The sequence below is a fragment of the Giraffa tippelskirchi genome, chromosome 10, assembly GCF_054371585.1.
Source record: "Giraffa tippelskirchi isolate mGirTip1 chromosome 10, T2T-mGirTip1v1.2.pri, whole genome shotgun sequence".
NCBI lineage: Eukaryota > Metazoa > Chordata > Mammalia > Artiodactyla > Giraffidae > Giraffa > Giraffa tippelskirchi.
Genome location: NC_137284.1, coordinates 8,952,379 through 8,974,231, shown reverse-complemented (window position 1 = coordinate 8,974,231; position 21,853 = coordinate 8,952,379). Strand labels below are relative to the sequence as shown.

The 21,853-nt window shown below is 45.2% G+C and overlaps 1 protein-coding gene across 3 annotated transcripts; it reads right to left on the bottom strand.

Annotated features, from left to right (window-relative positions):
• Window positions 1–1,577: 1,577 nt before the first annotated feature.
• Window positions 1,578–19,904, bottom strand: PLAAT5 (phospholipase A and acyltransferase 5). 3 transcript variants are annotated; one of them, XR_014066336.1, is made up of 7 exons: window positions 19,574–19,904; window positions 18,934–19,027; window positions 17,500–17,608; window positions 6,927–7,035; window positions 2,839–3,101; window positions 1,981–2,270; window positions 1,578–1,884 (listed from the first exon to the last, which is right to left on the bottom strand). XR_014066336.1 is itself a non-coding variant. In XM_081532858.1 (6 exons), the coding sequence occupies exons 1-6, from the start codon at window positions 19,824–19,826 to the stop codon at window positions 2,178–2,180; spliced, it is 921 nt and encodes a 306-aa protein (XP_081388984.1). In that variant the 5' UTR covers window positions 19,827–19,904; the 3' UTR covers window positions 1,578–2,177. The 3 variants fall into 3 exon arrangements, 1 of the variants encoding a protein (XP_081388984.1); XR_014066337.1 differs by having other exon boundaries at window positions 2,081–2,270; XM_081532858.1 differs by having other exon boundaries at window positions 1,578–2,270.
• Between the last annotated feature and the right edge of the window lie 1,949 nt (window positions 19,905–21,853).

Below are 21,853 nucleotides of genomic sequence, written 5' to 3'. Positions count from 1 at the left end.
GGTACTAGTGGTAAATAATCCACCTGCCAAGGCAGGAGATGCCAGAGATGCAGGTTCGATCCCTGGGTTGGGAAGATGCCTGGAGAAGGAAATGGCAACCCACTCCAGTATTCTTGCCTGGAGAATCCCATGGACAGAAGAGCCTAGCAGGCTACAATCAAACAGGCTGCAAAGAGTTGGACACAACTGAGCGCTCACACACACACACACACACACACACACACACACACACACACGGGGTTCCCACTCAAAAGCAGAGTTCTTTTTACCCTAGAATGCAGCAACTGCTACAAGTTTTTAATGACACTTTAAGAAACCCTCCCCTCCTCATCTGCAGAGTGTGAAGAGTGCCTCCTAGAGCTCACGACTTTATGGACAGCTTGGAAGCAGGGGGAGGCCACTGTCCAGTAGGTGGCCTCCAACCCATGCTCCACTGTGTCTTGCATCCTTCCAACCATGTCAGAACTACTCACTGCCATCCCAGACCACCACTCACGGGTTCAGAAAAAGGTGGGAGGAGCCAGGGCTTGACACATGGCAGACATTCCGACATGTCTGTTGGATGAACTGAGTGAATATAAGCCCTGAAGATACTTCTGTGGGTCTCTGCCCCACCTAGTACAAACCAGAAAGGACCCAGGGAAGTGTCTTTCTGTTCCAAGCTCAAGCAAGAAATAGGTAAGTGCCTTATTTCAAAGTTACTAAATACATCCTGGCATGAGAGAGTTGTTTGTTAATCAAACAACTGTTCCCTCGATTAATGATTAATATGGTCTGTGAGTTCAAAGTGACCTTCAGATCAAAAGATTTACTAATCTATCACTGAGTTCATTCAAAGCTAAAATCTATAAAGTATAACCCTGGCACTTGGGTTCTCCTCTAAAGGAAGTCTCCAACCTAGACCATATCATGAATAAAGAGACTGAAAGGAGGGGTGCTGGGAACTCCGGTGATGTTGGGGGGCAGGGAGGAGATGATGGCAGCAACCAGGGGCAACGACTTGATTCTAGTCGTGATTCACAGAGATGGGGGTGGGCTCCACTCGCCAGCACCTGAAACTGTTGTGTAAAGCAGAGAGAGAGGCCCTTCAGGCAGGGCAGAGGGGAATCAATCAAAGACACACATCCAGACTCCAAAATCTAGGAGACAGGAGGAGTCAGTCAAGTTTGGATGGCTAAGAACAGAACAGAGCAGGGGAAACTGAATGGTTTCACCGCAGGTCTATTTCTTCCAAACGGGAGAAAGACTCACGGAAGATCCTAACGGACCTGATGTGAGATGCTCTGGGGGTTCCATCCCCCCACTTCCAAATTCTCATGCTTCCTAGGCATTTTGAGAGTCATTCTCTGGCTTTCTAGGGTGGCTTCAACTCTCTGCTAGCACTGACAATCTCCAGCCATCATTTTAGCTTTACTGTCATGTCCACATTCTTCAAAGCACAAAAATCACTCCTTTCTCTCCCTCATTCATGCCAAAGTCCATTGATTAAATTATTTTAAATATTCCTCTGAAATTGGTGAAGACGGAATATTCTAAATTTTCTGGTGCTTATGAGGCAGAAAAAGCAAGATAAATGGTCTCGTGAATTAAACTTTACATTGGGACACTTTTTAGACAATAAAGAATAAAGCTGATGTATAATTTTTAAAAGAAAATATTTCTTGGGAAACCTGCTTCTGGATGAAGGCAGAGTTGGCCTTGAGCAGTGAGTTACAGGTTTCCTTAAAGGCTTCCTCCCCTGAACTGCACTGAGGGGTCTGAAAAGGGCAGTAAAGAGAACTTCTGAAAAGAGTTCTTTGCTCCTGGGAACATTCAGCAGATCTTCCAGGATGTTAAAAGCATCACAGACTAGGTTCAGCCTAAGAAGTAAGTAAGGCCCCTTTCCTACAAAAAAAAAAAAAGTTAAGATGAAGTATGTAAAATGCCTAGCACAGTGCCTGGTGCCTAACAGATGCATAACAAATATTAGGTTCTTCCTACCCTGAGAGTCCAGGGGCCTATGAGCACATATATTGGATGTATTTCGGGAGAGGCAATTGGGTACACTCTAGATTCTTCCAGAAGTTCACAATTTTCTTACAAGGGGCCATGGAGAGAGGAAGGCAGGGGAGGGAAGGAGGCCCGGGTTCTCTTTGCCAGCTCGGCCACTCTTCCTCTGCCTGGGGTTTTCAGCACGTTCAGGCCGTCACTGGTTTTGGTCTTATGCTGTCCACCACGGCTGACAGCACTGCCCCTGCCGCCTTCGCCCCCTCCATCAGAACGTGCTCCACCTGCAAAGGAGACCAGCTCACAGGACCCTCGGTGAGGCTCCTAGGATCCTGCCCTGCCCCACCCCTACCTCACCACTCCCTTCAGGAACTGGCCTGCCTAGGAGGAAGCCACCCTATATTCCCAAAGATGCCAGAGCCGCGAGAGACCTGGACAAGCCAGGATTGCCCGAGGTTGGCATCGGAGGCAGGGGGGAGCCCTTTCCTCCAGGAGGCAACCTGGGCTCCTAGTTCTCTTTCTCCCCCAGAGTCATTCAGCCCAGGGTCTGCCTGTAGTGTGAGACTCAGAAGGGCACACCCACTGAGTCCCTTATTCTACAAACAGGGAGTCTGAGAGGTGCGGAGGGGAGCGCCCTTGGACAAGGTCACACAGGGATCAGTTTCACACAGACCTGGGCTTAGGTCTCCTGAACGCCTGGCCCAGGCTCCTTGGGAGGACCTCCTATCACTCCCTTGCTCCCTGGCGTCTTCTTTCCACACACAAATGCTCGTGAGACGGGAGACCCCTCATACCAGGGCCCACCAAGCCTGGAGCACTAGAGCAAGGTCTCCCAAGAGTGGAATGCCACACCTGCTGGCTCCTGGGCACGCCGTATCTCAGGTCATTGACAAAGTGCTCGCAGTTCCCCTCGATCAGGCTGTACTGCACTATCTTGTTGATCATCTTTTTTGTTCGCTGGATGATCTTGTCCACAGGCAGGGGCAGGTACGTCCCATCCAGCTTGTTGTTGACCTTCCAGGAGCAGCCGTGCAGCACGTCCTCCAGATGACTGTATTTCACCAACGCCCGGTTGCTGAAGACAGAAGTGATGCTGCCAGCCTCAAATTCCTCACCTGGTGGCCAAAGACAAGCCAAAGTTGGGAGCTGCAAGGGGCCACGGTACAGAGCCACCGGCTCACTCCAGGGGCTGAGTGAATGGCTTCTCTTAGGGCCCCAGTTTCACTGTCTCTAAAAGGCACAACAGAGAATGGGGAGTTGGGCTAAATGAAATGCAAGGGGCCAGCCTCCCCAAGAAACTTTCTGCCCTGTTTTCTGCACTCCCCACTTTCAACCCTCACAGCAATCTCTTTCTCACCAAGCTCTGGAAGCATCTTACAGTGTGGTCCCAGATTCCATTCTGTGTACTGACTCAACCAAGTCCTAGGACTGGAATCTTGCTTTCCTAACCAGAACCCAGGGTGACAAGCACCCTTACATGTAAGAGTCATCGGCTCCTGGGGGAAGGATTATGGCTTCATGACAGGCCTCCCCCTGCCGCCCCTGCAGGGGTGTAGGTGAAGCCAAGAGGCCACGCAGACAGGACTCTAGACGGGACCCATTCCAACTAGCTTCCACCCAAAGCCGTTCTCCCTTTCTCTCCACTCAAGTATCAGGATTCTCCTTGAGGGTTTATTTGAAAACAGGGTTCCACACCTTTGAAAAAAGAAACATTTGAAAGCTGCTGTATTATCACACCCAGTCCTTAGAGGAGAGCCTCCGAAAGGGTCAGGAACCCGCTCAAGGCCAGGTAAGTGGCAATTTAATACAGGACTGTTTTCCTGCTACAACCATATGGATATGCAAACACGGGAACCCTCCTCCGCTGTAAGTTGTGTGAATGCAAGAAATGTTCCCTGTTTCCTTTGCGAAGCATTTGAAGTCTATCTGCTGATTTCACAAAAGCTGGCAGTAGGCAATTCAGCTTTTGGGAACAAAGAAGGCAGAATTCATTTTTAGAGGAAGATCTGACAGAGAGGGTAGGGACATAACTGTTAACTTATCCCTATAACAACTCTGGTTATACCAGAAGAAGTTCCCTGGATTTAGCCTGGAAAGGAGAGGGGAGATGAAAGCGATGTGAAGTGATTTTTCATTTTTCACGTAGGCATCCAGACAGGAAGTGGGACAGGCAGTGGGATGAGCGGGGAAACAAAGCAGGAGAGAGGGACTCTGCTCTGTAGGAAGGTCCCAGCCAGGTGAGAGGCTGGGCCAGCCGAAGGGGACGGGACACGGGCAGGAGAGCCATGACCAAGGTGTTCAGTTCAGTTCAGTCGCTCAGTCATGTCCGGCTCTTTGCGAACCCATAGACTGCAGCATGCCAGGCCTCCCTGTCCATCACCAACTCCCGGAGTCCACTCAAACTCATGTCCATAGATTCGGTGTGATCAAGGTGTGGCCATAGGCATTTGGTATCAGTGCCCTTTTGTAATCTCAACTTGAACGGGCAGTACTGGCACAGGAGGCAGAATTCCAGATTCGTCAAAGATTACACAGTGGAGCCCCATGCCTCTCCGTCTTCCAGCTCCCCCAGATCCCATCTCCTGAGGACACCATGTGACCAATGGTTCTAGATGTCCAGTTTTAAGCTGTTTCACAGTCCGTGCTGTAATCTTCCACTATCACCACTTCCACCCCCATCAAACCTCAACTAAAATTTAATTAGTCACCTGTTTAATCTCAGCCCTGTGTTCATGCTGAAATGAAAGGAGAATGGTGTCCACACTGAGGGCGGAGCCACCTGGGATGGGTTGGAAAAGCAGGGAGACCCGGTGAGGGTGGAGCTGCCAAAGGTGACCAGGAAGCCGGAAGCAGCATTTGGGGACAACAGGAAGCAAGCGGGCAATCAGAATGCGTAAGCATCTGCATCCCTCCCAGGGAATCCTCAGAAATAGAGGAAGATCTTGAACCAAGGTGTGTCTGACTCTTTGCAACCCCATGGACTGTAAGCCCCCAGGCTCCTCTGTTCATGAGATTTTTCAAGCCAGAATACTGGAGTGGGGTGCTATTTCCTTCTCTGAGGGATCTTCCAGACCCAGGGATCAAACCTGCATCTCCTGCTTGGCATACGGGTTCTTTACTACTGAGCCACCTGACATTTCTATTTTAAAAGAAAGGGTGATCTAGGCAGTCAGGGAACTTAGGGATTTCTTCACACCTGCATCTGTCTTAGGGCTGGACACTCAGTGGTTTCTGATGGACAGAGACAAAGCTCAATCACACAGTAAATTAAGGTCCAGAAATGCTTCTGGTGTTTTATTGTTGAAGTAAGATAGCAGCTCAGAATTCTCCAAGCTAGGCTTCAGCAATACGTGAACCATGAACTTCCAAGTGTTCAAACTGGTTTTAGAAAAGGCAGAGGAACCAGAGATCAAATTGCCAAAATTCGCTGGATCATCAAAAAAGCAAGAGAGTTCCAGAAAAACATCTATTTCTGCTTTATTGACTATGCCAAAGCCTTTGACTGTGTGGATCACAAGAAACTATGGAAAATTCTGAAAGAGATGGGAATACCAGACCACCTGACCTGCCTCTTGAGAAACCTGTATGCAGATCAGGAAGCAACAGTTAGAACTGGACATGGAACAACAGACTGGTTCCAAATAGGAAAAGGAGTACGTCAAGGCTGTATATTGTCACCCTGCTTATTTAACTTATATGTAGAGTACATCATGAGAAACTCTGGGCTGGAAGAACCACAAGTTGGAATCAAGATTGCCAGGAGAAATATCAATAACCTCAGATATGCAGATGACACCATCCTTATGGCAGAAAGTGAAGAAGAATTAAAGAGCCTCTTGATGAAAGTGAAAGAGGAGAGTGAAAAAGTTGGCTTAAAGCTCAACATTCAGAAAAGTAAGATCATTGCATCTGGTCCCATCACTTCATGGGAAATAGATGGGGAAACAATGGGAACAGTGGCTGACTTTATTTTTAGGGGCTCCAAAATCACTGCAGATGGTGACTGCAGCCATGAAATTAAGACACTTACTCCTTGGAAGGAAACCTAGACAGCATATTAAATAGCAGAGGCATTACTTTGTCAACAAAGGTCCATCTAGTCAAGGCTATGGTTTTTCCAGTAGTCATGTATGGATCTGAGAGTTGGACTATAAAGAAAGCTGAGCACCGAAGAATTGATGCTTTTGAACTGTGGTGTTGGAGAAGACTCTTGAGAGTCCCTTGGATTGCAAGGAGATCCAACCAGTCCATCCTAAAGGAGAGCAGTCCTGGGTGTTCATTGGAAGGACTGATGTTGAAGCTGAAACTCCAATACTCTGGCCACCTGATGGGAAGAGCTGACTCATTTGAAAAGACCCTGATGCTGGGAAAGGTTGAGGGCAGGAGGAGAAGGAGACAACAGAGGATGAGATGGCTGGATGGCATCACGGACTCAATGGACATGGGTTTGGGTGAACTCCAGGAGTTGGTGATGGACAGGGAGTCCTGGCGTGCTGCAGTTCATGGGGTCGCAAAGAGTCGGACATGACTGAGCAACTGAACTGAACTGAACTGAAGGTAGCAGCTGAGGGACACAATAATTAACCGTCTCTTTTACGTTGCTAACTTCAATATCAATATTTCAATAGAGCAGTGGTCCCCAACCTTTTTGGCACCAGGGACCATTTTCATGGAAGACAATTTTTCCATGGGTCAGGACAGGATGGTTTCGGGATGATTCAAGCACATTAAATTTATGGTGCACTACATTTCTGTTATTATCACATTGTGACAATTTGGAAATGTGAGCGACGGGGAGCCACTATAAATACAGATGAAGCATCACTCACTGGCCTGCCACTCACCTCCTACCGTACTGCCCAGTTCCTAACAGGCCATGGACCTGAACTGGTCCATGACCCAGGGGTTGGGGACCCCTGCAATAGAGTATCCACTCTTACTTGGGGGAGCCAGGTGAACCACACAATCATCTTCCACATAGATGGCCCAGTGCTCATAGCCAATCCGAAAAATCTCAATCAGGTCTCCAGGTCTGGGTTTTGGTTTATCCTATGATGGGAAAACAAAATAAAATGAGACTTCACGTGCCCAGGGAACTCCAAAGATCCTGTTTGGGGATCAGCAACAAGTCAGTGTGAAGATACCGCCTTTCATCACATTACAGAAACCCAAGGAGAAGGAAATGGCAACCCACTCCAGTACTCTTGCCTGGAAAATCCCATGGCCGGAGGGGCCTGGTAGGCTGCAGCCCATGGGGTCCCGAAGAGTCGGACACGACTGAGAGGCTTCACTTTCACTTTTCACTTTCATGCATTGGAGAAGGAAATGGCAACCCACTCCAGTGTTCTTGCCTGGAGAATCCCAGGGATGGAGGAGCCTGGGGTCTGAAGCAACTTAGCAGCAGCAGCAGCGGCAGGGTGCAAAAAGATCTCTCCACACAAATGACTGAAGGACCCACTCACTCCTGCTACCACCCTCATTATTAAAGCCACAGAGGCTGACAGTGCCAGCTCCAAATGCACAGTTCCACACGTATACATGCCCTTCAGTAAGTGATGGAACTCCTGTACTCATTCTCCTTGACGCTGAGCACCATGCAAACTTTTTCAATAGAGGGAGCTAGAGAGACACTGCAAGAGGAAGGGGATCTGCAGGTTCTGGCTTTGTTACACCAAACTCGTTAATTTCTGGGATAAATCTCACTTAGTAATAATGTATAATCCTTTTTATATGTTGTTAAATTCAGTTTGCTAATATTTTGTGGAGGACTTTTACATCTACATTCATAAAGTCTGTAATTCTTTTCTTTGCCTGATTTTAGTATCAGGGTACTTTAGTATTAGGGTAACACTGATCTCAGAATGAGTTGGGAAGCATTCCTTCCTCTATTTTTTAGAGTTTATGAGGGATTGGTAACTTTTCTTTTTTAGAGGTATAGTAGAATTCTCAAGTCAAGCCATCTGGGCCTGAGTTTTTCCTTGTGAAAAGATCTTTTATTTACAAATTAAATTTACTTGTAGGTCTGTTCAGATTTTCGAGTTATTCCTGAGCCAGTTCTGTAATCTGTGTCTTTCTAGGAGTTTGTTCATGTCATGTGTGTTTTCTAATTTGTTAGTATACAGTTATCCATAGTATTCCTTTACTCTCCTTTTAATTTCTGCAAGATTGCTAACGAGCTCCCTCTTTCAGTGTCGATTTTGGTAATTTGAGTTTTCTCTCTTTTTTTCTTGGTCAATGAATGTAGCAAAAGTTTTGCCCATTTTGTTTATCATCTCAGAGAACCAACATATGGCTTCCTTCTACTTGCTTTGAGTTTACCTTGCTTTCCTTTTTCTAGTTTATCAAGGTAAGAACTTGGATTCTTGATTTGAAATCTCTATTCTTTTGTAATATAGACATATATGGCAACCCACTCCAGTACTCTTGCCTGGAAAATCCCATGGACGGAGGAGCCTGGTAGGCTGCAGTCCATGGGGTCCCTAGGAGTCGGACACGACTGAGCAACTTCACTTTCACTTTTCACTTTCACGCATTGGAGAACGAAATGGCAGCCCACTCCAGTGTTCTTGCCTGGAGAATCCCAGGGACGGGGGAGCCTGGTGGGCTGCCATCTATGGAGTCGCACAGAGTCAGACACGACCGAAGTGACTTAGCAGCAGCAGCAGAATATTGCTTATATTAAGCACTGCTTTAACTGCATCTCATAAAATTTGATATGCTGCTTTCATTTTTATTCAACTGAAAATATCTTCTAATTTGTATATTTTTATTTCACCCATGGATTATTTAGAAGTATGTTTTTTAGTTTCCAAATACATATTTCCCAAATTTCATTCTGTTATTGATTTCTAGTTTAATTTCATGTGAACAAAGAAATATTTTGTATGATTTCAATTCCTTTAAATTTGCTGAGACTTGCTTTATGGCCTAGAATATGACCTATCTTGGGGAATATTCAAGTATGCTTAAGAAGAATATGTGTTGTATTTCTGAGTAGACTATTCTGTAAAAGTCAGTTAGGTAAAGTTGATTAATATCATTGTGCAAATCTTCTATATGCTCACTGATTTTCTGTCCAGTTGTTCTATCTAGTATTGAGAATAGAGTATCTAAGTCCCCAACTATTATTCTGAATTGCCTATTTCTCTCTTCAATTCTGTCAGCTTTTCTTCACAAATTCGGGGCTTATATTGTTAAATGTATATGTATTTACAATTGTTATATCTTCGTGATGAATTAACCTTTTATCATCAAAACTGTTCCTCTCCTTAGTAAAATTTCTTCTCTTAAAAGTCTATTTTTTTATATTAATATAACCACTCCAGCTGTGGTTCTGCTTGCATCTTTCTACATCCAACCTATTTATGACCTTGAATCTAAAGAATGCCTCCTGGAAATTCCCTGGTGGTCCACTGGTTAGGACTCAGCACTTTCACTGCCATGGCCCCAGGTTTAATTCCTGATCAGGGAACTAAGATTCTATAAGCCATGCAGCCAAAATAATAAATAAATAGTTTGTCTCTTGTAGGTAGCATGTAACTGGATCTTGTATTGGCAAATCAGACGATCCTTTTTTGGACTGTCTGAGTCACAAACTGCTGTGAAACTGTGGATTCAAATTTCCATCTGGAGTCCTTGATCCAATATAAGCTCCATGACTTTAAAATTAGTTAGAATAAAAGCTAAAATATATATTTATATTCCTTTACAATAATAGCCTATGTAATTATCTTTACTGGTGCTTTGTATTTCTTCATGTAGATTAGTTACTTTCAGCCTGAAGAACTTTCTTTGCTACTCTCTTTCAGGCAAGTCCTCTAGCAACACTTTCTACCAGTCTTCACTTACCTGAGACTTCACTTTATTCCACCTTCATTTTTGAAAGATAGTTTATCAGACATAGGATTTCTGGTTGGCAGATTTTTTTTTCTTTTGTCTACTTTTCGTACACCATCCCACTGCTTTCTGGCCTCCATCATTTCTGACAAAAAAAACCAGCTATCAGTTTTATTGTGGTTCCTTTGTACATGATGAGTCTTTTTTTCTCAATCTCTGTCTCTCTCTCTCATGGCTTTCAAGATGTTTCAACTGTTTTGATTCTGATTCCCCCAGAGCTGTGGTTGCTGCTGTTTGTTCGTTTAGAGGCCTGCCTGGGTTAATTCTGCAATGTCTGTTTCCCTCACAGTATTCAACCCCTGGTGTATCATCTGCTCCAGTTTTGTTTTCTTGCTTTTATTTTTAAACCTGACATGGCTTAATGCTGAGCCAGTGACTGGTCAGAGGCTGACACACATCTTGGGCCAATCAGGCATCACTTTTTTCCTATGGAGCTTGGTGTGGTTTGGAGAATTCATTCAAGGTTCTAAAGTTGAAAAGTCTGTGAGCTGTTATTTAATACTTTCTGCATTCACAGGCCTCATGCTCCTCCAGGAATGGAAGGACAGGCCCCTCCAGTGTCTCCTGAATGTGTGTGCAGCCTATGCACCCCTACCAGACCAGCAGCTTTTCTAGGCCCTCTTTAACTGTCTCAGTACCTGCATTTCTGTATCAAATTTCTGGCTGGTCTGTTAATCTATCGCTTGTCCCAACACTGCAGCCTCAAGCTAGCTGCAATTTTGGCCTTCCGTGATGTTTGTCACTGAGGTAACTATTGTTTTCAACAACATCCCTGGGCGTGGAATTTCCCACATTCTGTTTCAAATAAAGTTTCCCTCTGTGGCCACTGCCAGTCCGTCCGGCATGTCCCACCCGCTTTCCCACCACAGAGCTGGGGAAAGTAGGGGATGGAGGGCATACTAAGACACTATAGACCTCCATTGTTCTGAGATTCCAGGATTCAGTAGACTTTCTTGATTTAATGTGTATCAACTTACCACATGCTTTTGGTCAAACTCCAGAGTTTTATATAGTTATTGGTTGTGCTGGGTCTTTGTTGCTGCACAGGTTTTTCTCTAGTTGCAGCAAGCAGGGGGCCCCTCCTCCTCGTGGTGTGCAGGCTTCTCAGTGTGGTGGCTTCTCTTGTTGCTGAGCATGGGCTCTAGGGAGTGTGGCTTCAGCAGTTGCAGTTCCCAGGCTCTGGAGCACAGGCTCAGTAGCTGTGGCACACAGGCTTAGTTGCTCCATAGCACGTGGGATCCTCCTGGACCAGGGATTGAGCATGCATCTCCTGTGTTGACAGGCGGGCTCTTTACCACTGGGCCACCAGGGAAGCCCCAGAGTCTTTAAATTTGACAGTTTTAAAATTTTACAGTCTTTAAATTTGACAGTTTCATCCAGCTTTATTTTTGCTATTTGGGGAGATTTTCTGAGATCCTCAGCCATTTCAGAAGTCCTGCCCACTGGAGGGAATGAATTTTTATGGGCACAAAGCAGACCATTGGCTCAGTGATACTACATGGAAGAAACTGTGGCCAAGAAAGATGAAGTGCTTTGCCAAAGTCCTATGCAAGTCAGCTGGCAGAGCGAGGACCAAAACCAGGTTTCTACCCCCTGACCAAACTAACTCCTGCCTGAAAGAGAAAATACAATAGCAACTGAGTTCCCACTAGAGGGCGCCCCAAACCAGCCTTCCTTTCTGGACAGTGAAATCACTATCCCTGCTGAATTTTCCTGGAATAACTGCCATTAGGAAGACAGAATAATTTATTCTGATGCTAGTCTAATCCAAAAAAAAAAAAAATCAAAAGAAATCCACATGCTGGCCATCAAGGATGTTCAACAAGCTTGGTACAAGAAACAGAAAGTTGCAGCACTGAGGGGAGGGGATTTTAGAATTTTAATCCACCTGCAACATTGCCACTGGATAAGGGTTGTTGTTCAGTTGCTAATTCACGTCCGACTCTTTGCCACCCCATGGACTGCAGCACGCCAGGCTTCCCTGTCCTTTACTATCTCCCTGAGTTTGCTCAAACTCATGTCCATTGAATCAGTGACGCCATTCAACTAACTCATCCTCTGTCACCCCTTTCACCTCCTGCCCTCAATCTTCCCCAGGATCAGTGAGGTCTTGTTCCCAGCATCAGATGGCCAAAGGATTGTACCAGATAGCCAAAGGATTGTAGTTTCAGCTTCAGCACCAGTCCTTCCAATGAATATTCAGGGCTGAATATTCTGAATGAATTGACTGGTTTGATCTCCTTGCAGTCCAAGGGACTCTCAAGAGTCTTCTCCAGCACCACAGTTCGAAGCGTCAATTCTTTGGCACTCAGCCTTCTTTATGGTCCGACTCCCATATCCGTCCATGACTACCAGAAAAACTACAGCTTTGACTATACAGTCCTTTGTTGGCAAAATGATGTCTCTGCTTCTTGATATGCTGTCTAGGTTTGTCATAGTTTTTCTTCCAAGAAGCAAGTGTCTTTTAAATTTCATGGCTGCAGTCACTGTCCACAGTGATTTTGGAGCCCAAGAAAATTAAATCTGTCACTGTTTCCACATTTTCCCCATCTATTTGCCATGAAATGATGGGACCATATGCCATAATCTTTGTTTTTTTGAATTTTGAGTTTTAACAGGGGTAGGAAGGTGAAAACTTGAGTGGAATTTACAACAGACTTAATAGTCACCTAGAGTCACCTCCTTAATAGTCACTTGCTCTCTTGCTGAAGTTTCTCCCACTATAAACTGATTGTATTGAGCTTTGGGTCTCAACTTTGGCTGCATATGGAAATCCCCTGCAGAGCTCTTAAAAATTAAGACTGATCTGGAGTATGGCCTGAGAACCAGAGTTTTAAGAGCTCCTTGGGTGACTCTAATGGCAGCCAAGGTTGTAGCCATACTGGAAGCTTTTCCAAGGTCTCATCCTTCCTTTATCCTTGACTTTACCCAGTCCCCAGCACTTCATGAACCACAGGGAACCAGTCTATATCCTCCAGGTTGACCTCCAGTCCCAGCTGGTGCTCCAGTCTTCAAATCCAGATTAAGCCTTCTCTGCCCTTTTACTCTCTTCGATATAAGAGGTCACTTCAAAATCTTCCATCCATCTTGTTATTTATTTCCTTTGCACAGGCTGGCAGCCCAGCCCTGGCCCTTCTCCCAGAGATAGGCACTTGTTTAGAAAAACCAGTCTTTTGTAAGGCCTCTAGATGATAAAAGTTTCTGAAAGTCTTATAACTCTGAGGGGTGAGGCAAGGAAGTAGGTGGAGGGCTTATTCCTACCTACAGCAGAGGGGAGGGTTCCCTGAGGCAGGCCATTATGTATGGACAGTATCCTTTTAGTGACCAAAAGCGATGGGAAACACAAGTTAAAGTCAAAGAAATTGATCCAATATGGAGTCAAAATTGGCTCTCCCCTGTAACAATCTGTACACACATGTTCATAAGCAGTTTTATTTGCAACAGCCAAACACTAGAAACAACCCAAATGCCCATCAAGAGTGAGTGAATGAACAAATAGTGGTCTATCCATACAATGAAATACTGCTGCTGCTGCTGCTGCTAAGTCGCTTCAGTCATGTCTGACTCTGTGCAACCCCATACACGGCAGCCCACCAGGCTCCCCCGTCCCTGGGATTCTCCAGGCAAGAACACTGGAGTGGGTTGCCGTTTCCTTCTCCAGTGCATGAAAGTGAAAAGTGAAAGTGAAGTCATTCAGTCGTGTCCGACTCTTAGCGACCCCATGGACTGCAGCCCACCAGGCTCCTCCATCCATGGGATTTTCCAGGCAAGAGTACTGGAGTGGGGTGCCATTGCCTTCTCCTAATGAAATACTACTCGGCAATAAAAAGAAATAAACTATTGATAACACGCAGCAGCACAGATATAACTTGGAATGATTACATGACATTATGTGAAAGGAGAGAGACCCAAAAAGGCACATACAATACGATTCCATTTATTTAAGCCTCTAGAAAATTCAGACTAATGCATAGCAACAGAAAGCACATCAGTTGCTGCATGGGGATGGGAATGGAAGAGGGAGGGGTTTACAGAGGGAGACAACGAAAGCTGTGGGAGTGATGCAGATGTCTGTGCCCCCACCAGGGATTGAACCCACATCCTTAGCAGTGAAAGCACAGAGTCCTATCCATTGGACAGCCAGGGAATTCCCTGGTTATTCGTTATCTTGATTGTGATGACAGTTTCATGGGCAAATACATGCGTCAAATCATATCCAACTGTATACTCTGAATATATGCAGTTTATGGTATGTTGGTTATACCTCAGTAACGCTCAATAAACAGATCCATAAAGTTGTTTTTAAACAATTTAAAAGGCATAAGCAACATCTAATCACATGGACCACAGCCTTGTCTAACTCAATGAAACTAAGTCATGCCGTGTAGGGCCACCCAAGACGGACAGGTCATGGTGGAGAGGTCTGACATAACATGGTCCACTGGAGAAGGGCATGGCAAACCACTTCAGTATTCTTGCCTTGAGAACCCCATGAACAGTATGAAAAGGCAAAAAGATAGGACACTGAAAGATGAACTCCCCAGGTCAGTAGGTGCCCAATATACTACTGGAGATCAGTGGAGAAATAACTCCAGAAAGAATGAAGAGACAGAGCCAAAGCAAAAACAACACCCAGTTGTGAATGGGACTGGTGATAGAAGCAAGGTCCGATGCTGTAAAGAGCAATATTCCATAGGAACCTGGAATGTTACGTCCATGAATCAAGGCAAATTGGAAGTGGTCAAACAGGACATGGCAAGAGTGAACATCAACATTTTAGGAATCAGCGAACTAAAATGGACTGAAATGGGTGAATTTAACTCACATGACCATTATATCTACTACTGTGGGCAATAATCCCTTAGAAGAACTGGAATAGCCATCATAGTCAACTAAAGAGTCCAAAATGAAGTACCTGGATGCAATCTCAAAAGCGACAGAATGATCTCTGTTCGTTTCCAAGGCAAACCATTCAATATCAAGGTAATCCAAGTCTATGCCCCAACCAGTAACGCTGAAGAAGCTGAAGTTGAACGGTTCTATGAAGACCTACAAGACCTTTTAGAGCTAACACCCAAAAAAGATATCCTTTTCATTATAGGGGACTAGAATGCAAAGGTAAGAAGTCAAGAAACACCTGGAGTAACAGGCAAATTTGGCCTTGGAGTACAGAATGAAGCAGGGCAAAGGCTAATAGAGTTTTGCCAAGAGAACGCACTGGTCATAGCAAACACCCTCTTCCAACAACACAAGAGAAGACTCTACACATGGACATCACCAGATGGTCAACACCAAAATCAGACTGATTATATTCTTTGCAGCCAAAGATGGAGAAGCTCTATACAGTCAGCAAAAACAAAACGGGAGCTGACTGTGGCTCAGATCATGAACTCCTTATTGCCAAATTCAGACTGAAATTGAAGAAAGTAGGGAAAACCACTAGACCATTCAGGTATGACCTAAATCAAATCCCTTACAATTATACATTGGAAGTGAGAAATACATTTGAGGGACTAGATCTGATGGACAGAGTGCCTGATGAACTATGGATGGAGGTTTATGACACTGTACAGGAGACAGGGATCAAGACCATCCCCAAGAAAAAGAAAAGCAAAAAAGCAAAATGGCTGTCTGAGGAGGCCTTACAAATAGCTGAGAAAAGAAGAGAAGCAAAAAGCAAAGGAGAAAAGGAAAGATATACCCATTTGAATGCAGAGTTCCAAAGTATAGCAAGGAGAGATAAGAAAGCCTTCCTCAGTGATCAATGCAAAGAAATAGAGGAAAACAATAGAATGGGAAAGACTAGAGATCTCGTCAAGAAAATTAGAGATACCAAGGGAACATTTCATGCAAAGATGGGCTCAATAAAGGACAGAAATGGTAGGGACCTGACAGACGCAGAAGATATTAAGAAGAGGTGGCAAGAATACACAGAAGAACTGCACAAAAAAGATCTTCATGACCCAGATAATCATGATGGTGTGATCACTCATGGAGAGCCAGACATTTGGAATGTGAAGTCAAGTGGGCCTTAGGAAGTATCACTATGAACAGAGCTAGTGGAGGTGATGGAGTTCCTGTTATTTTGAATCCTAAAAGATGATGCTATGAAAGTGCTGCACTCAATATGCCAACAAATTTGGAAAACTCAGTAGTGGCCACAGGACTGGAAAAGGTCAGTTTTTATTCCAATCCCAAAGAATGCTCAAACTACCTCACAGTTGCACTCATCTCACATGCTAGTAAAGTAATGCTCAAAATTCTCCAAGCCAGGCTTCAACAATACGTGAACCATGAACTTCCAGATGTTCAAGCTGGATTTAGAAAAGGCAGAGGAACCAGAGATCAAATTGCCAACATCTGCTGGATCATCGAAAAAGCAAGAGAGTTCCAGAAAAACATCTATTTCTGCTTTATTGACTATCCCAAAGCCTTTGACTGTGTGGATTACAATAAACTGTGGAAAATTCTGAAAGAGATGGGAATATCAGACCACCTGACCTGTCTCTTGAGAAACCTGTATGCGGGTCAGGAAGCAACAGTTAGAACTGGACACGGAACAACAGACTGGTTCCAAATAGGAAAAGGAGTACGTCAAGGCTGTATATTGTCACCCTGCTTATTTAACTTATATGCAGAATACATCACGAGAAACGTGGGCTGGATGAAGCACAAGCTGGAATCAAGATTGCCAGGAGAAATATCAATAACCTCAGATATGCAGATGACACCACCCTTCTGGCAGAAAGTGAAAAACTAAAGAGCCTCTTGATGAAAGTGAAAGAGAAGAGTGAAAAAGTTGGCTTAAAGCTCAACATTCAGAAAACTAAGATCACGGTATCTGGTCCCATTACTTCATGCCAAATAGATGGGGAAACAGTGGAAATAGTGGCAGACTTTATTTTGGGGGGCTCAAAATCACTGCAGATGGTGACTGCAGCCATGAAATTAAAAGATGCTTGCTCCTTAGAAGAAAAGTCATGATCAACCTAGACAGCATATTAAAAAGCAGAGATATTACTTTGCCAACAGGTTTGTCTAGTCAAGGCTATAGTTTTTTTTAGTCATGTATGGATGTGAGAGTTGGACTATAAAGAAAGCTGATTGCTGAAGAATTGATGCTTTTGAACTGTGGTGTTGGAGAAGACTCTTGAGAGTCCCTTGGACTGCAAGGAGATCCAACCAGTCAATCCTAAAGGAAATCAGTTCTGAGTGTTCATTGGAAGGACTGATGTTGAAGCTGAAACTCCAACACTTTGGCCACCTGATGCGAAGAGCTGATTCATTTGAAAAGACCCTGATGCTGGAAAAGATTGAAGGCAGGAGGAGAAGGGGATGACAGAGGATGAGATGGTTGGATGGCATCATCGACTCAATGGACATGAGTTTGGGTAAACTCCAGGAGTTGGTGATGGACAGGGAGTGCTGGCGTGCTGCAGTTCATGGGGTCGCAAAGAGTCGGACACGACTGAGCGACCGAACTGAACTGAAAGCAACATCCGTAATCAGTGTGCAATTCAACCTGCCACAGTATAAATAAAGTAAAATACAGTATAATGTAAAGAAGTCTCCAGGAATTAAAGATATTCCTTGTCTGAGAATTCCCACAGTACCCACCTCCGCCGCTTGCTTCGTTAACCTGCCCGCAGTCCCAGGCTTCGGGGATGAATTCCGCTCTGCTCTCTTCTGGTTGGATGTGGACTCCAGGCCGACTACAGGCTTCTCCCTAAATGAATTTTGTGATCATATAGTTAATAGAAAAACCACTATTTCACAACTATTGGAATTTTTGTATTACTTCAGAGTCACGATTTTAAGATACCTTTCAGTTTTGAGATTCTAGGAAACATTTTGCCTATGAAATTTGTTTCTGTGATGCCATTCTGTCCTGCAAAATAATGGCTGTTTTCTGCTTTTCAGACAATTGTTTAAAATGCTAATGACCACAATGAGTAGCTTCTTTCAGGGGTGTTTTCCTCCCTCTAATAATCTTTTTTTGATGTTTTTAAATATTTAGACATAGCTTTTTAAAATAACAATGACTTCTAAGGAAATTCATCAGGCCTCTCCTCCTTCCCTTCCCCTCCCAGTCCTCCAGGACAGAAGAAGGGCCCCTCAACTCTTGGGCTGTTTCCTCCAATAATCAGCTCCATATTTCTGAGAAACTCTGTTGACAACACTGTAATTGCCAGTAATGTGATAGAAATCTGTATATTTTGTCCCTCGAAGCAAAATGTTACAGGAGAGGACTGAAACTAAAGGCAGGGACATGATTTGGGGGCAGAAGAGTAGAGTGAAATATATGGGGCCACAAAGACCTGAGTTTGAATCCTGGCTCTCATATTTGCTGTGCAACCTTGAGCTAGTAAACTAGTCTGTCTGAACCTCGGTTTGACTGTCTATAAACTAGAGATGCTAATATTGGTCTCACAGAGTTATCAAGAGGGTTAAATGGAAAAGCGTACATATATATCTGGCTTCCCTGGTGGCTCAGATGGTAAAGAATCTGCCTGCAATGTAGGAGACCCAGGTTCGATCACCGGGATCGGAATGACCACCCCCAAAATGGCTTTTTCCTTACCATCCCCAAATTTTAACTCTTCTCCAAAGGTACAATGTATGGGAGTGAGGGGGAGGAGGTGGGGCATACTCCCCATTTTCAGTATTGTTCATCTCCAAACTTTCAGCTCTCAGAATCTTAAACAGAGACAAACATCATGTTTCTCAAGAAAGTCAACTGCAGAAACTGGAAGATGGTTGCATCATTCATTAGTTACTGAGACCAGCTGGCAATATTGTAAGCAGTTCAGTTCTCAGGGGTCTGCAGAATGGCCTTGTGGCTACGAACTACTACAAGGCAGCCTCCAGCCTGGCCTGCAGGTCCCAGGACTGCCCTCCGGCTGTTATCACCAGGAGCACACCAGGCTTCCTTGTTGGCAGCCTGGTTCATGCAGACACCAGCTAAGGATTTGTATTACAGAACTGTCATCAAAGTCAGTTCTTCAAAACCACCCAAAGACCCAGTCCTTCCACACAAACAAAGAATCTTACCCCTGCTGGACACTGCTTCTGCCCTGTTCTATCGTGCCCTGCTGTGGCTGCTTGGGCAAAAGTTGGTCCAATGCCTGAGATCCCACAGATTCTTCTAATTCAAAGGGAAAAAAAAAAAAATCATGTTACTGAATATTTAAACCACAACTTCCTTCTATGGGGAGTGTAACCCATGAAAGGAGGGTTGGAACCAGGCCTCGACAGCGATGCAAAGGTGGGAGCTCCAGTCTAACACTGAGCCTGGCTCCCAGTTAGCCCTCAATAAATTTTGGGATAAAGGGGTCTGTGGGACCATCCTGAAGAGGGTTCCTCCTCTGGGAAAGAGAGATTTTGGAATTCCTGGGTACCGAATCGGGGAGCAGTTGCCTCTATCCCAGATGGCAGAAGCCTTGGGGTTAAACCCAATGGCAGAAGCTTCTGTGGGGCTGGAGCCGTTCTGAACTCTACCTGCCGGACAGCAGCCGCGTCTGTTTACTCGGTAAATACCCGGTAAATACTCGCGAGGGTCGCTAGATGCCTAGCCCGCTTTGATTAAATTAATAGGCAACGACCATTCCTAACTATTCACTTATTTTGGTTAACAAGCATCTCTAACAATGAACAAATATCTACGAGGAGAGTTGAAGGAAACCACGGTGACCTTTCTGGGGGTCCGAGGGCCTGCTGGGACGCGGAGAACGACCCCGGAAGGCTGCAGGCCCGGGCGTGGCGGCTCGGTGGGGAGAAGCCCCAAGCCCGCGGCGGCCTGACCGGGGCCCGGCTGGAAGTCCAGGAGAGGGCTGGGTGCCATTCGGCCCAGTACTCGCGGTTCTCCAAGCGGACCTGAGGCGGGACCGTGGGAACCTAGGGAGGCGGCGCCCGCCCTCACCCCGGACGACGGGGCTCAGGCCCATCCCGCTGCTGCCGCCCCGCCGGTCCCCGGGCCTCGCTGAGGGCGACGCGCCGGGCCAGTTCCCAGACGGCGCGGGCGCGGTCGGCGGCGCGCGGGGAGGGCGGAGGGGCGCGGAGCCGGCACGCGAGCGCGCAGCAAACGGCGGGGGCGCGCGGCCGGAGCGCGTGGGCGCGGTGAGCACGTGCCCCAACAGGGCTGGCACCGATCGCGCGCTCGAAGGCCCAGGAACCTGGGGGCGGAGGGATGTTGAGACGGACGGCGGGGAAAGGCGGTGTAGGCTGCTCGGAGAATGGAAAGGAACGACCGTTAGCATAGGACTCAGAGGTGGAATCTGATGTGGTTGGAGAAGCTGAAAGTCAACGGTGCAGACAGAGGAGCTACAAATGGAGACAGGAGTTGAGGCCTGGTTAGGAGGACTTGGAGAAGCATCTTGTTGTTTAGGAGTTAAAATCATGGGAGATTCAGACTAGGTAGATGGACAGATAATCTTTTACATACTTTTAATTGAATTATATACATATGTTATATATATATATGTACATATATGTATACACACAAAAAAAATAATAATGGGATACGTGTGGTTTTGAAACGATGATAAAGTTACTACCCATGAATGCACCATGCAGAGTTTCCCAGCTGGCACTAGTGGTTAAAGAATCTGCCTGCCAATGCAGGAGACGCAAGAGATGCGGCTTCAGTCTCTGGGTTGGGAAGATCCCCTGGAGTAGGAAATGGCAACCGCTCCAGTATTCTTGCCTGGAAAATTCCATGGAGAGAGGAGCCTGGTAAGCTACACTCCACGGGGCTGCAGAGAGTTCGACACTGCTGAGCGACTAAGCAGCAGCAGCAGTACACCATCGTTGGTAAGAACGCTGCAACACATCAATACCTGGCACAGATGCTCCTCCTGCCTGTATGTTCTTCCCTTATCCTGTCTCCCAGCTCCTTCTCACCCCCACCCCTGAGAGGTTACCTCTCTCCTGTCTATCATGCTCTTGCTTTATAAAACATTTTTTAAATCTCTTCTTTGTATTCCTAACACGCTGTTTCATTTTGCTTATTTGAAGCTCATAACGCAATTTAATCATGCTGTATCTTCTGCAATCTGCTTCTTTTCAAGTTATCTCTATAATGCATTCACATTGCTATACAAATCTGTAATTTGCTTCCCTTGCTGAAAAATATTCCATTATGTGAATAGACCACAATTTATTGATCTGCTGATGAAACTACTTGGGATTTTTTATTTCTGTTTTGGATTTAGAAAAATATTGAAAAGAACCCAAACTGTGTCCTGGTGTATGCATGCAAGAGAGTCTATAGAATTTAATAGCTAGCAAGATATGAAAATATTCAACTTTACAGTAGAACACTAAAACATTCTCCCAATTGGTGGTACCAGTTTCACTTCCACCAGCAGTGGCTAAGAATTCTTGTTGATTTACATCTTTGCCAACACGTAGTACTATCTTGCTTAATTTTTCCAGGTGAACAAATATAAAATAGGATTTCACTGAAGTTTTCATTTGCACATAACTGATCATTAATGGGGCTTTCCTGGTGGCTCAGACGGTAAAGCATCCGCCTGCAATGCAGGAGACCTGGGTTTGATCCCTGGGTTGGGAAGATATCCTGGAGAAGGGAATGGCAACCCACTCCTGTATTCTTGCCTGGGGAATCCCATGGACATCTTTAGCCAGTCATATTTGTTTGCACACATTTTCTTCCAGTTCCTGGCTTGTCTTTTCACTCTCTTTATGACATCTTTTGAAGAGAAATTATGGACATTAAGGAAGCAGAATTTACCAATTCTGTCTTTTGAGGTCAGCCCCCTGTGTCTTTTCATGAAGTCTTACTTTGCTCTGAATTCAGAAAAATATTTTTCTACATTTTCTTGTAAAAGTTTTAAAACCTTCTTTTTCATTCTGTCAATCTGGAATTGATTTTTGTGTGCATGTGAGACAGAGATCCAATGTGTGTTTTCCTCATATGAATAATCATTTATCTCAGCATCACTTACTGGTA